Source organism: Diaporthe citri (assembly GCF_014595645.1).
Source record: "Diaporthe citri strain NFHF-8-4 chromosome Unknown scaffold_7, whole genome shotgun sequence".
In the NCBI taxonomy this organism is placed as follows: Eukaryota; Fungi; Ascomycota; class Sordariomycetes; order Diaporthales; family Diaporthaceae; genus Diaporthe; species Diaporthe citri.
In genome coordinates, this window is record NW_025064852.1 from 2,448,693 (window position 1) to 2,464,384 (window position 15,692).

Below are 15,692 nucleotides of genomic sequence, written 5' to 3' on the forward strand. Positions count from 1 at the left end.
TATATATCTTTTTTTTATATATATATATTTATTTTCTCTTCTTTGCAGTTCTTTTCCTTTTTAAAGTATTTTAAAATAGCAATAAGGGGCGTTAATATCTTAAATATGCGTATTTAAATCCTTTTTTTTATGGTTCTCTCTTTTATAATCTTCTCTCTTATACTTTATATCTACTAATTTATACTTTTAATATAATACTTTTAATAATTCTTCTTTTTTTAATAATCCTCCTTCTTATTCTTATTATCCTTTTTTTTATTTTTTTCTAAGAAAGGTTAAGTTTATTTATTAAGTATTTACAAAGCTAAGATAAGACTTAAAGCTTATAATCTTCCTTTTTATTCTTATTATCCTTCTTTTTTTTATTCTTATTTTTATAAGGAGGAAAATGCTTTGCGAGTAAGTGCTTATTGCTTTTATTGCTTTATAATGTAATGATAAAGATATTTAAAGGCATTTAATAATGGTTAAGGAAAGTTGCTTTATCTTAATAAACTTTTTATTTAATTTTAATAGGAAGTTTGCTAAGATAAAGCAACTTCTCTTAATTATTATTAAAATTAATAAATTCCTTATTATAAAAGATATTTATTATTATAAAATAAAGGTAAATATTAAAATTTATAAGTATATTATATAGCTATTAATTATTTTATATTAAGTTATTTAAATTAATATTTTATATATTATTAACCTTTATATAATATAAATAGTTATTATTACTTAAAATAGCTAAGAAGTTTTCGCTATTAATATTTTCCTTATTAATAAGAGGAACCCTTGCTTGGATAGCACCTTTTTTTAGCTTTAAGAATATTTCATTTCATTAATTTAGCTTATTAGCTAGTATATCTTATTTTCTTATTATTAAGTTAGGAAAATTAAAGCCTTATTGCCTTAATTATTGCCTTATAGCCCTATTAATATATAGCTTTTATTTAAATTAAAGAATATTATCCTTAAGATCTCTAAATATATATATCCCCTTTAAATAAATACCAAAGGACTTTTTAATAGTTTTATATATAATTAATATTTATAGTTTACATTAAGTAAGCTAGGAAAATATTAATTAAATATTATAAATAAAGTTTTTATTATATTTAATATTTATAATATAAGAATTATTAATATATTTATTAGCTTAATTAATAAGCTTAAAGCTATATTTAATAATAATATATTTAATAAGCTTAGCTTTAAGAATATTATTATAAATTTTTATATTAAGGGTTACTTCCTTAATTAAAATCCATGCTATATTAAGCATCTTAGGTTTATAATTATATAACTTCTTACTTTAAAAGAAGGCTAAAAGCTATATAATAATATTATAAATTAAATTATAATTATTATATTAAGTAGCTTTATTAAAGATAAGCAGCATTTTAATGCTTATTATATAATAATATTAACTTTAAAACTTAATATTAATTACTTTCTTATCTTTATATTTACTTATTTAGCCTTTATAATTAAAAATTAATTAATAAATATTATTTAAAATATTATTAAGCACCTTATTAAAAATTTACTTTATTATATTATAAAACTATTAAATATTAGCTTCGCTAGCTTTAATTATTAATAACTTACGTTAAATTAAAACATTAATTATAAAGGTAATAAGCTAAGTATTAAAACTATAATAAAATAATAATATAACCTTATAATATTTAATGTTTTTTTTATTAATAAATTTAATTTATATAAGTAATAATATATTATATAAAATAATAATAAAGAACTTTATTTTTAAGTTTTTAATATTATAATAATTATAAAAAAGAAGCTTAATATAATTTAACTTAATATAAAAGCTAATAAAAAAAGCTTTTATTTACTTTTAAATCTTATAAATATTTTAAAATTCTTATTAATTATACTTAATATATTAAATATAGCTAATAATTTTATAATTATTATATATTAAGATAATATATATTTTATAAAAGTTTTTATTTAAATATAAACGCTTTTTAAAAAGCTTATTATATATATTATAAATATTAAAAATCTTGCCTTTATTTTTATATATAGCATTAACTTAAAGGAAGGGGGTTTTAAAGAACCTTATTTTAATGCATTTAATATTAAGTAGTAATGGATTTAAGTTTTTGCTATTATAAGTAAATAGCTAATATATATAATATAAAAAAAGTTACTTAAATGCCTTATTAAAACTTTTTTATTATGGGAAAAGATATTTTTAAATTATTTATATAATAAATTGCTATTTTAAATTAAAGTTTATTTATTAAATATATTTACCTTTTTAGCTAAATACTTTAAAGTATATTATAATTATAAGATTTATAAATTAATTATGCTTTTTATTAATATAGTTTTAAACTTTATTTAAGAAGTTAAAATTATTATATTAAACTATTATTTTTAAATTATATATATATTAATAAAGGTTTTAAGTAATAATTACTTATATATAATTTAATAGCTTATTTAAGGTTTAATATAATAAATAAATGCTTATACTTATAAATATTAATTATAAAATTTTAAATTAATTATTTATTTTAAGCGTAAACTCTTTATTTAATTAAGGTAAGGAGTTTGCGCTTAATTAAAAATATATAATCTTTATTTCTTAGCTAAGCTAAGATTATAATATCTTTAATATATTATATAAAGAATAAATACCTATATTTATATTTATTAATTATAACTTTAAATATTATAAATTATATATATAAATATATTAATAAGTATATTAATTATATAAATATATATATTATTAAAAAGTAAGTATAACTTAAAAAGCTTTTTAAAAAAAAAGCTTTATTTATATATAAATTTATGCAAAAGATATAATATTATAAAGTAAATTTATAACTCCTTTTTTTTATTAATAAAAAGATTAAAGATTTTCTTATAATTTATATATTTATTTTAAAGGAGCTATAAAAAAAGCATAAATAAGTTTAATACCTTTTATTTTATAATAATTTATATATAATTAATATTACGCTATATATACTTAGCTTTAGCAATTAATTTTAAAGTTACTTTTAAATTATTTAATATACTTAAAAGTTTATTATTTTTATTAAATAAGCTAAAAGTTAAGAATAGTTTTTTCTTTAAAAGGTTTGCTATTTCCTTATATAAAGTTATAATAAAAAAAATATCTTTCTTATCTTTATTTAAATTATAAATAATAACTTTAAATAATTAAAAAGCTTTATAAATAGCAAAATATTTTAAAGTATTTATAATAATAAATATATAATAAGAATCTTTTAATTATTTAATAAAGAATGCTTAAAAATTATAAACTTTATTATTTTTAATATTTTTACTTATAAATTTATAAAGCCTTTTTTAAAATATTAAAGTTTTAAAAATAATATTTTTTAATATAATTTTTATATTTTCTTTATTATTAAGATTTTAATTATTATAATAAAAATTTTTAAATAAATTTTTTTTATAAATAATCTTTAGCTTAAAATTTAATTATATAATATTCTTTATATTAACTTAAGGATTTTTATAATTATATTATATTACTTAGCTTATATTTATAAAGTTTAATAAATTTAAAGAAAAAAAAAATAATTTAAAAGTATTAATATATAAGTTATTAAATATAAAAGGAATTATTAAGTATTAATAAGTTATTAAAAAGTTTATAAGGTTTATATACTTTAAATAAAAATTAATTATTATTATTAATAATATAATAATTAAAGTATAATATAAATAATATTAAAATAATAGCTTAATTTTATAAATTTTAAAATATATATTAATATTTAATAATTATATATTTTTATAATAATATAAGTAAATTTTAATTTTATTAAATAATTATTATACTTTAATTATAATTATAATTATAATTTAGTTATAAACCTTCTTTACTTATATAACATTCCTTACCTTTCCAGCCATAATTACATAAGTCTTGGCAAACTCCCTATTAAAATTTAATAGGGAGTCTGCGTTTAGAAATGCGCTAAGTCATGCGGGCTGGATGAGGTCTGTGTGTCAGAGATAACTCAAGGTGTCAATGGCAATCTTGGGCCACTCCTGTGCTGTGCTCTCCGTTTCCATCTCCGTCCGTCTGCCTCCCTCTCCGTGTCCCTCTCTCCCTCACTCTCTTCCTCATGACAGCTTGCAAGAATGGCCCAGCAAGCACTTGCTCTAGTCTGCTGTGCCTGCTGTCCGTGGAGGGTCGTGTGTGTGATGATCAAGCACCGTCCGGTCCAATAACAAGTAGAAAGATCCAGACATGACCCGAGGTTGGACATTACATCGGCCGACATTTTTCATCCGTGCTCCTCCTCGCCTTCACCCCGTTCGCCCACCCCCCCCCCTTGCCCTCCCCCCACCTCGCCCCTCACCCACGGACTCTCGATTCCATGTCTTTGAGGGAAAACGGGGCCTGCCCTGCAACACGGAAAATAGCACAGGACTGCCATGGAATGACACGATCAAATTGGGGGCTGCCGTACGCCTGCTGTCCGCCTCCGTGAACAAGCAAACTGATTTTTTTTTCTCGCCGTTGTATTTTTGGCCGTCGATGAGTCGTCCATCGTCCATAGTCCATCGTGTACCGTCCGTTGCCTCCTGATGACACGGTCGCCCTGTAACCTTCCCATTGGTGAGCCCAGGTCAGTGCACGTGTTGGTTCGCTATCGGCATCGGCTGCTGCGGTGCGTGCATGTGTGATGATACTACTGTATGATATACTATTGGCGCGTGCCTCTCTCGCAACGATCCAGCCTTTGGTCGCCCATCGTCTCAACCTCAGCCGTCCCCTTCCGATTTGCTGGCACTATGCTTTCGCTGCGCCCTAGCTGCCACCTGCAACAGGCAATGCTATGCTATGCGTTTGCTTATGTGTATGCGGGCTGGCCTGGCCGGCTGGCGGGATGAGCATGCAGATTCTGTTACCCCTATTTTTGGTTTTGGGGTTTTCTAATTTTCATCTTCTGGATGCCTCTGCAGTATGTATCAAATATAAGACTCCGGCCCTCCTTCTGCAAGGGGCATGGGGATCGACGGTCGGGCTCTCAACAAGGCTCCATTCCCCTTTATTAGGACACGCTATTCGGCGCGATACCATCTCGCTGATGGGATCAGCCCTCCGCACAACCTTGAAAGAGCCACGTCGTTCCCACGTGTGGCCAGGGGATCGTCGAGCCGCCTACGCCACGCCCGCATTCTTAACGAATAGTCTAGTTGATCCCTAGTAGCGGCCGTTAGGGGATGGGTAGTCATCGCCAGCGTGTCTGCTGAAGCCGACTAGTCTGCAGTATCTACCTAGTCTACACACTGCAGCCTACCACACTGCTCTGCCCTCTTAGCGTGAAACAATCCCTTTCGAGGTGCGTAGTGGTTCACATAGACTAGCTATACCACGCAGCGGCACAAGGAGGGGCAACGGAAGCGGCAGAAGTTCGTCCCATCGTTATCAGATGTTTCAAAACAGAGCCGCCAATACCGTCTCCTGGTGGCGTTCGCGGCACTCGATCAGTCACTCACCAGCCGCCTCCTGAGCTCCTAGAAGACCGATACTAGTATTCATTCATGAAACCTTTTGGTAGCCACTTGATGGGAGCGAGAGTTCAATTGACCGACTCGCTGGGACCGAGACGGGCCACCTGGTGGTGAACAGTCGTGCTCAATCTCCTGGTGGGTTTCTCTTTTTTTCCCATCAGAAGGGACAGTTGGAGTGGGGGTTGGGGTTTGGACGGGTCATGAGACCCCCCCTCCCCCGAAAAACGAGTGATGTATGCAGGCGTCGAAATATGGGACACAACGTCTTGGGCACACAGCAAGAGTTTTTGGTTCGCAGGCATGTTTGGTACAGGGAATGTTAATGTTCTCATTCTACTAAAGTTACGTCAATAATTCTTGGTAGTCTCCAGAATGAGACACCATCATAGTTGTTGCCCTCGCAAAATCCTCTTCTAGGGATTGTCCAGACGCCAAAATCGCCTCCGATACAGGACCCGATCGGTCATTTGCTGACATTCTAGCCGGCCAGTTGAGCAGGATTTGTGACTCAACTAAGAAAATATCCATCTCTGGCATTCGGACACCGTGAAACAATCGGGTGTTCAGCACTTTTCAGATGAATTGGGACAGCCAACAGTCCCCAATTGGGGCGGGACGAGCAGACGAGGTTGCGGAAGTGAGCATGCCTTCTCAAGTCGAACCCCACCAAACCACAGATCATCCAACGCTGACACATCACAGCTCATCGATGCGGTCAAATCTCTCATAGTCCCATTCGTCAGAGAAGCAGACGAGAATGCACCCATCAGGGCCGCAGGAGGGGACTCCCAGGCCGCTACATGGCCTGCCAATGCTCTCATCCGCGGCGACCTCGTCCCCGCGAAGGACCTACACCAGAACCTCCGCGATATCCTGCCGGCGGACGAGGGCCTGGGCAAGGACGGCCTCACAGCTGCCATCTCGCAAATCTTGAAATTCAGCGTCAACACCTGGGACCAGGGCTTCCTCGACAAGCTGTACAGCTCAACCAACGCCGTCGGTGTCGTCACGGAGATGCTCTTGGCATCGCTGAATACGAACTTGCACGTATACTCTGTCTCGCCTGCTCTGACCATCATCGAGAAGGTCACTGCTAAGACACTGGCCGGGCTGTTCGGATTCGATGGACCGCACGCTGGTGGTGTCACTGTCTCGGGAGGGAGCGCGTCGAACATGACATCCCTTGTCATCGCCCGGTCTACGCTCTATCCAAACACCAAGGCCTGCGGCAACGGCGTGTATGAGTTTGTCATCTTCACCAGCGAGCATGGCCACTACTCGGTTGAGAAGGCCGCCATGACGTGCGGAATCGGCAAGAGCAACGTCTGGCTGGTACCGGTGGACAGGGCCGGGCGGATAATTCCAGCGCGGCTCGCAGCCATGATCCAGCAGGCGCGCAAGCAGGGCTTCACGCCCCTCTACGTGAACGCCACCGCCGGCTCTACAGTACTTGGGTCGTATGACCCCTTGGAGGAGATCTCCGCCATCTGTAGGGCCGAGGGCTTGTGGATGCACGTTGACGCCTCCTGGGGCGGGCCCGTCGCCTTCTCCGCGCAACTCCGCCATAAGCTCAAGGGCGCACACCTTGCGAACTCGGTGACGGTCAACCCGCACAAGATGATGAACACCCCCGTCACTTGCTCCTTCCTGCTGGGACCGGACATGCGCGTGTTTCATAAGGCCAACAAGACGGATGCTGACTACCTCTTCCACGGCGACGGCGCGGGCGACGACGAGGTCTACGACCTGGCGGACCTGACGCTGCAGTGCGGCCGCAGGGGCGACAGCCTCAAGCTCGCGCTGAGCTGGGTGTACTACGGGCCCAAGGGCTTCGAGAGGCAGGTCGACCACGCCTTTGAGATGGCTGCGTACCTGGCCGCGGAGATTGAGACCAGGGAGGGCTTTGCATTGGTATCGGAGACGCCGCCGCCATGTCTGCAGGTGTGCTTCACATACAAATCTTCAGACGTGGCGGAGGAGAACACGAAGAGGACGGCCGAGATGGTCAGGAGGTTGAAAGGCCGGGGCTTCATGATTGACTACGCCGCCTTCAACGGCTCGAGGAAAGATGTGCCCAAGGGGAGCTTCTTCAGGGTCGTCGTCAACGTGCAGACACGGAGGGAAACCTTGACCGGGCTGATCACGGCCTTGGAAGGAATTGGTCGTGATATCGACTCGGGATCATGATAGAGAGCAGCCCGCCTGGTTATGTCGTGCAAGGCACACAACGAATGCAATGGGAGCACTTGATAGAGAGAAGAGGTAGACCACTTACTGCTAAGTACCTAGATACATGCATTACACACTAAACTGCAGCAACGACTTTTTAAGGCATGAGTAGGGGAGCTTCACAGCAACCCCCCCCCCCAAACAACAACCCCCGTTCTGCTAGGGTTGCGATAACGATTGCGATAACACCCCAGATTCAAAAAGTTTCGAGAATTAGCAACGGGCGAAACTTAAGCTCGCGCAAACCAACTGCATGTAGCAGCAACTTTTCAAAAATGGCCCGAGACAAGAAATCGAAGCGACAACTCATCCGCGACGAAAAGAAGGCAAAGAAGCGCCAGCGCGAGGTCGAAAATGACGAGACAAAACAAGAGAGGAAGCGCCAGCGCGTCGAGGCGGCGGGTGGCGATGGCGACGAAGGCGCTCCCTTCAACGACGAAGGCTGCGACGGCGGCGCAGAACAGATGCAATACAATGGGGGTGGTGGCGTCCCAGCAGCAGAACCAGAGCGCGAGTTCTTTGGCATGCTGACCGACGAGGAGCAAGAATATTTCCGCAGCGCGGACGAGAAGCTCGAGACCAACGACTTCGAGTCCGACGAGGACAGGGGATACTTCCTCCAGAGCATATACACCGAGGCAGTGGGCAAGGAGCTGAAGCTCGCGAGCAGCCAGTCTTGCTCGAGGCTGATGGAGAGGTTGATACTGCTGAGCAATACGAGGCAGAAGAAGCGGCTGTTCGAGGCCTTCGCTGACCATTTTGTCTCGCTCGTCACACATCGGTTCGCGAGTCACTGCTGTGAGAAGTTGTTCATACAGTCGGCATCTGTGGTGACCAGGGAGCTGAGCGGCGCCGTCGAAGAGGAGGAGCACGAGGAAGGCGAGGGCGAAAGAGAGGGCGAACAGAAGGCGACGAAGGAGTCGATGGAAAAACTGTTCCTGTTCACCCTGGACGAGCTCGAGGTTCACCTGTCGTACTTGCTGTCTGACAGGTTCGGATCGCATGCCCTCCGTGTGCTACTTGTGGTTCTGTCAGGGAGGCCGCTGGACCAGGTCTCGACCAAGTCATTACTACAGAGCAAGAGAAAGGAGCACATCTCCGTGCAGGGCGGCCGAACCGAGACAGACGAGATGAACGGACAGAACAGGGTGGTTCCAGAGTCGTTCACTCTGGCGACTCAAATGATCTTGGAGAGCACGACTGCGTCTATGGACTCGACTGCCCTCCGAGTGCTGGCGACACACCCAACAGGCAACCCCGTGCTGCAGTTATTGGTGGACCTGGACATATCACTAAACGGCAAGGACAAGGAGAAGAGGGACAACCTGCTCCTTCTCAAGCTCCTCCCAGGCGCGCCCGAAAGCTTGAGTGACAATTCAACACCAGCCTCGGACTTTGTCAACTCGATGATGTACGACCCAATCGGGTCGAGGCTACTCGAGACGATTGTGACCCACGCGCCGGCCAAGATTTTCAAAGCCCTCAACGCAAACTTCTTCAGCCCGAGGATACACACATACCTGCGTAACGACATCGCCTGCTACCCGGCCATCAAGGCGCTGAACCGTATGAGCAGGGATGATGTCGCCGAGTCTGCCCGGAAGATGGTACCGGAGATACCAAAAGTCGTCGCGGCAAAACGGTACAACGTCTTGAAAGCTCTCTTCGAGCGGTGCAAGGTGCGGCAGGCCACGGAAGAAATCGAAGCGTTGCTATGGGCCGTATGCGCTGCATATGGTTCTGATGACGGCCTCAACCTAGTCCCCAAACTCTGCGGACTGGATGACGAATCAACATCAAAAGATGACGACCCAGCAAAGAAGTTCCAGTCATCACTGCAAACCGACAAGCAAAAGACGGCTACCCTGTCGCACGGCTGCCAGCTAGCCACATCACTCCTCAGCATTCCCGGCGCACCCGCGAGCACGGTGCAAAAGTCGATACTGTCACTCTCCACGGATCAGCTCCTGCACCTCGCGACCTCGACCACGCCGTCCATGATCGTCATCAGGACGGCGCTGTCGTCGCCGGCAGAGGTGCCCAACTTCCAAAAGGCGCTCGTGACCAAGCTGGCGCCCAGCGTGATGGAGCTGGCGCACTCGCAGATAGGGCACAACGTGGTCAACGCGGTGGTGGGGATTCCGTCCAAGGCGGCGGGCCCCGAGGCGCAGGCCGGGGTGGTGCCGTTCCACCTCAAGGAGAGGATCATGGGCACGCTCGGGGCGGGCGAGAAGGGCCTACGGGAGAGCTGGACGGGCAGGAGTGTATGGCGGACGTGGAAGGGCGACCAATGGAAGTTCAGGAGGAGCGACTGGGTGCGGTTTGTCAAGGAGGTCGACCCCGACGTGAAGCCCGAGGAGAAGCTGTGGAACAGGGTGGCTGATAAGGAGAGGGGCAAGGGCAAGAAGAACAAGGCAGGTAAGGAGAGGCCGAAGGGGAAGGACGGGGATGGAGAGTAAGGGGCAGAGTCGAAGATTCGAGAAGAGAAGAGGCAGCGGTCAGTAGTCAGAGATGCCTAGGCCAGAGCGTGGGGGGAGTGAAGGATGCTTGCTTCACATCTGATGATACCCGGCTGGAGGACAGGTCGAGACCGAAGCTGAGCCTGTCAAACTGGCCGTCTCCGGTCTCCGTACGGCTCCGTACCCAGTGAATAAAGTTTGAAACCCATGCTACGAATCTTATTGTGTCGTGGTAATACGTACAGGGCCCAGATTTGAGGATGCATATTGCAGTCCAGCCGACGTCCTCAGCAGCAAGACGTGGAATCTAATGACACGCCTCGCTACCGACAGCGCGGGACCACAACGGGCTGAACCGGACGAAACCGAACCAATCCAAACCAGACGAGATGCGATATGTCGACCACATGGCCGTGGCTGTTGGCGGTGGCGCCTGCTGTGGAGCGTGACACTGAAGCACGGCATTTGCGACTGTGGGCGAACTCACGGGCAGGGCCTGCAAGGGGGGCCGCCGCATGGGGGGGGAGGCCACATGGGGGGCACATGGAGGGAAAGGGCAGGGGTGAGGTCGCCCTGCAAGGGGGGAGTAGGTAAGGCGTGATGGGGACTTGTTGGGGCTCCTGCCGAATGAGGCGGGCTGCTCGCCTCGCGGGAAATTATGGACGCTGTCACACTCGGGTGCCTCGGTATGAGCAGGGGTGGAGGGGGTAAGTCGAGGTGAGGACCGTGAGGACTGTCAGGACCAACCGACGTGGACCAACCGCAGCTGCCACGGCTATAGACCAGGTAGTCCAGATCAACTGCTAATGCGGCGTGCAGCTGCGCTACTACTACTGCCCCGGTGCTAGCTCCTTCCCGGCGACGTGACAAGACGGACAAGACCACTTCGCTTGTTGGGTGTGAGAGCCACTGACTGCCATTGCGCTCGCTCACCTCCAGAATCCAGCCCCATCATACACGTTGACGCAGCTCCTCTCATCCCACACATCTACGACCGCTGCATATCATCATGTCCTCCGCCCTTTGATGCCCCCCGGAAAGGTGCTACGGGCCTCGGGATACCGCGACCTCCGACGCGACGTGCCCCTGACACTCGCTCATCGCGCACACATACTGTACTCAGCCTCCAGTTGCCACCAACACCATTGAGCCCTGAGAGCACCGCCTCTCGAGTCATCAGTTGCACCCGCCACCTTGAGAAAAAGCAGCACCCACGGCATTTATGTGCCCTGCACGCCGGGCAGGTCCTCAAAGTGCGCATACTCGCGGACTGCTGCATCCCCCTACTGCCGAGACACAGGCTGCAACAGCCCCCTTTCATGGCCGCATGACACCCCGCCGCCGACATGGAACGCAGTCCTGGATATGTCGATGTCATGGCCTCCGCCGCCCTGCCGACCATGCAGCCAGTCCACCATGTGGCCTGGGTCGAGAGGCCCATCATGTCCACGCCGTCGCCCGATGGGACGACTCCTGCCTCGACCTCGTCCTCGTCAGACGGCCCGCCGCTGCACGACCCTCCCGCCGTCGCCCCTGCGCCCCTGGACTGGGAGGCGCATAAGCAGGTCATCAAGGATCTGTACATGGGCCAGAACCTCAACCTCAGTGAGGTTGTCGAGAGGATGAGATCCTACAACTTTCATGCCACGTGAGCAGGCCCTCCGTCCCACGTGCACGCTCTCATTCCATAGCATTACTCATCTCCCGCAACAAACCCCGGCCATGCAATATCATGTTTCGGCCTGAGCTGACCAGCTGACCTTTATATGTTCAGTCCGAGGATGTACAAGGCTCAATTTGCCAGGTGGACATGGAGCAAGTACAACTGCAAAAGGTACTGTTCAGATGAGTCACCCGTCATTGTTCCAGGCAAGAGGAAGGCTAAATTCTCCGGCTCAGGATGCGACGTGATCTATCTTCTGGCAAGGCCATCGAGAAGTCGACTGGTAAATCGTGTCACAGGGTTAAACGACAACGTCCAACCAAGGCAGCCAAAAGAAAGGACCATTCGGCGTCCCAACCCACACAAGAAGCCTCTCCGCCAGCCGAAGTAGCTCTGGAACAGACAACAACTGTCATTCGCAGGCCACAGTTCCCTCAACTAAGCGTCCTTTCTTACCAAGTAGCACACGCCGATGATGGCACTCGCTTCATGCAGTCTGTTCTCACTGATATCAGGAACCACGTCTACAGCTTCTTCTCGCGAAAGCCCGAGTGGCAAAAGTCTGCTGGTACCGGCTTGATATCCGCCTATAATTATGCCTTTTATGATTCATTCCGCATCGCAATGGACAGCTTCGTCAAGAATGAGCACTTCAACGGTGGCGGGATCCTCCGCCAGGCCTTTGTTGAGGTTGAAGAAGCCTTGCAGACTGACTACTCATCAACCTTCTACTTTTTCTTCATCGACCTGCCCGACCTGTTTTTGTACTACGGAAGACACGACATCTTCGTCATTTTGCTTGCACACATCAACAGGCTGACCGCCGTCGGCCTGCGGGACAAGATCATCGGGGCGGGCTTTGCGAGCCTGCATGCCCTGGCCGAGTCGAACCCGGCTTTCTTACGTCATTACATCGGCTGCGCATCAGGTCTCTGGTGTGATCTTCTGTCCGAGCTCCTGGGTCCGAGGGACCGCAGCACTCTGCTTGCAAGGCGAAACCACATACGACACGCGCACTCTACGGACCCTCCAAGAGTCAAGGCGCTCTGCGACGACTATGACCACCTCCTGGGCGAAGTCCAAAAGCATTGGGGCGCAGGGCACACCGCTTCTAGACACCTGGAGGACGTGATCCTGCTGACACAGCTCAACTATGACTACTTCACAGACAATTTCGCGGAGAGGAACGAAAGGCTCATAGAGGACGTGGGGAGGAAGTACCAGCTCGCCGCAAGCGAAAATTCGAGCCCCATCACGCCTGTATCGATCGAGAGCACCAGCAACGCTGGCGACGGAAAGTTTGAGACGTTGCCGCTCGAGGCCTGGGACATGCTCGACCGAAACATCCGGTCCAACTGTTACCATCGATTAGCGTGCTACTTTGCTCATCAAGGGAATATGCCGAGTGCCGCTGCCTGTAATGCAAAGGCAAGGGAAGGATGGAAGACAGATTTCTGGCAGCTTGAGGTCGAAGCCGCCCTTGTCAGCGCCGGAAGGCTGTTCGAGGCCGAGACGCTTCGGCGCTGTCGGCTTGAGGCACAATACTTCGGCAAGCTGCTGGAAAATGACTGGACTGTTGCAGGTATGCCATCCTACTTGTGATTTTGTTCTCGGTTCAAAGCCCGACAGTGAATTGGTCATTCTGATGAGAGATCCTTATCTTGATCGTTCGTGTGTCATGTTTTCCTGTTTTTGTTTCTTCTTCAACTCGCTTTTTCCTATTCCATCCGTGATTGTTGGCCAGAACCGGTGTCTGACAAGTGCAAAGCTGCTGAACTAGACTACTACCTCAATATCCGACCGTCCGTCATGAGGAGGATGCCACCCACGACTGGAGGTTCCTGGGCACCAAGCTTGGGATACGGAAATATGCCTGCACTACGCGCTATCTCTGAAAGTTGAATATGAGCTAGCCGCAGCACGAAAACTCCAATCCTGAGGCTCAAGTCACCAGCCGTTGGTCGCGTAACAAAATTTATAGCTCCCGGGGCCGGTCCTTCAGTCGCAACCTAGCACCTTGATGTGCCACTAGGTGAATGCCATAACCAGTCAGGTGCTCATTAAAGCATATGGCTTAGGAGCCCGAATATTTACTAAGGTGCGGTCAAATCGCCAGGATTTAAATTGTGGGCTTTACAAACTCATGCTATAAGACACTCCCTGACACGGACTGTCCATTCTGGAACAGAAAGATCTAAGCAAACGCTCTCAAACTCTGACACACGTGGAGCAAGCAGCTCTTTCAAAGATCACCAATTCCCGAAGAGTCATAGAAACGCCTGCGAGCATACTGTGCAACCAAGTTATACCAACCGCCCATCAAACGCACATGATGGCACACAACTTCTCAAAGGGCCTTGCCTCCCTTTTCAGGGCCGGCAGCTCTTCTCTGAGGGTGCGACCATTTACCCCAACCACCACGGAACCTCAAGCTAGAAGAACGATCGACCACACCCACGGGCTCACTTCGTTCAGCAACACCGCGTATCTGACGCCCAAGAGCCACCAGTGGGAAGGAGTCCAAGTCTTGGAAGAAGACTGTCTCCGGGGAAGTTCCGTCTCAAGAACAGCGGATTCTAGTCTCATCAATCGCAGGAGGCAAAAAGGCCAGAAACCCGTCCAGTCGCGCTGCATTATTCCTTCAAGTCCAACCACTCTTTCGCCTCTCGGAAACCGGCCGCACCGGCGGAGACGGAACGCCGGCGCTATGCCGCGTTGCGGGTACGACACGACCAACATGCGCGTGGCTGCGAACCCTCGACCGGCGGCCTCTGCTGGCGGGAGTGATAAGCCGAGGAACAGCAAGCCCAGGGGCGACGGCAACAGCGATGGCGAGAGTGGTGGCGGGAGCGGAGGCAGTGGCAGAGGAGAGGGCAACGGTCGAGATGATGACGACAAGGGCTCTCAGAAGACGGAGGATCAGGAGTCGGGACGGGGAAGCAAGGATGGAGGACTGACCGCCGAGGAGCTCATCAAAACCATTGATGATGTGCGCCTCCCATTGGAAGGTCGGGGATGGACGTTCTGGCTCTGAGGCTCCTGCCGACCTCCCTTAACAGGGTGCGCTTTACCGTGGTGAGATTACTTGACTTCTCGGCTATGAATCATGAAGACCCTGACTTGCTCACGAAGCGAATGGACTAGTTTTGGTATGTCGGGCTCTCGGGGCACGATGCGCTCTGACAGTTGAGCTCCCGGTCGAGTAACAAGGCAGCAGCACAGGTGGTTGGAAGAACACTCAGAAGCGACGAGACATACCGCGCGAACGGGCGGGTAAAATGGGGCAGTGGACGCAGGCTTTGTGAAGGCGCCCTCGCGCGTAGCATACGCCAAACCATCACCACCATCCAGACCATCCTCGAATGCCATGCCCCGAGCTCGCAATCAACAAAGTTGAATGGACATACGATCAGCGGTGAAAGGGAGAAGACGTTGAGGTTTATCATCATGTCGAATGCTGGACCACTACAGAAATGGAAATGGCGAGAAAGATAGACAGTGTGTGTGTGTGAGAAAGAGAGAGATAGAGCGGACACCTCGAATGAAAACATCATCGACAAGACGCACCGAAGGCTGAGGTTCTTGCCTATATGGAGTATTCACGAGGCCCTAGTGGTCAGACCCAGTGTGTATTAATCGCGACGCTTCCTCCGTGCCCCCCCCCCAGGTCAAACTTGATTTGTCCTTCTCCGCCAAGTTGAATACTCCCTCTCATCTGTATCATTATACCACGGCGAGAGACGGCGGTCCTGGCGGCGATGTGGCTCAATGCTTTTACAGTGTGGACCCAGAAGGGTGCGAACATCTACATGTAACTG

General features: G+C 45.7%; 3 protein-coding genes across 3 annotated transcripts; all 3 read left to right on the top strand.

Annotated features, from left to right (window-relative positions):
* Positions 1 to 6,100: 6,100 nt before the first annotated feature.
* INS49_013874 (uncharacterized protein) lies at positions 6,101 to 7,710 on the top strand (the record flags this gene model as incomplete). The annotated part of the gene is made up of 2 exons (XM_043174567.1): positions 6,101 to 6,160; positions 6,226 to 7,710. 2 exons carry the CDS (start codon positions 6,101 to 6,103, stop codon positions 7,708 to 7,710), a joined length of 1,545 nt encoding a protein of 514 aa, XP_043021512.1.
* A 317-nt stretch (positions 7,711 to 8,027) lies between these two features.
* On the top strand, positions 8,028 to 10,211 carry INS49_013875 (uncharacterized protein; the record flags this gene model as incomplete). The annotated part of the gene is made up of 1 exon (XM_043174568.1): positions 8,028 to 10,211. One exon carries the CDS (start codon positions 8,028 to 8,030, stop codon positions 10,209 to 10,211), a length of 2,184 nt encoding a protein of 727 aa, XP_043021513.1.
* A 1,346-nt stretch (positions 10,212 to 11,557) lies between these two features.
* On the top strand, positions 11,558 to 14,908 carry INS49_013876 (uncharacterized protein; the record flags this gene model as incomplete). The annotated part of the gene is made up of 5 exons (XM_043174569.1): positions 11,558 to 11,859; positions 11,986 to 12,045; positions 12,111 to 12,157; positions 12,338 to 13,456; positions 14,445 to 14,908. 5 exons carry the CDS (start codon positions 11,558 to 11,560, stop codon positions 14,906 to 14,908), a joined length of 1,992 nt encoding a protein of 663 aa, XP_043021514.1.
* Positions 14,909 to 15,692: the final 784 nt, after the last annotated feature.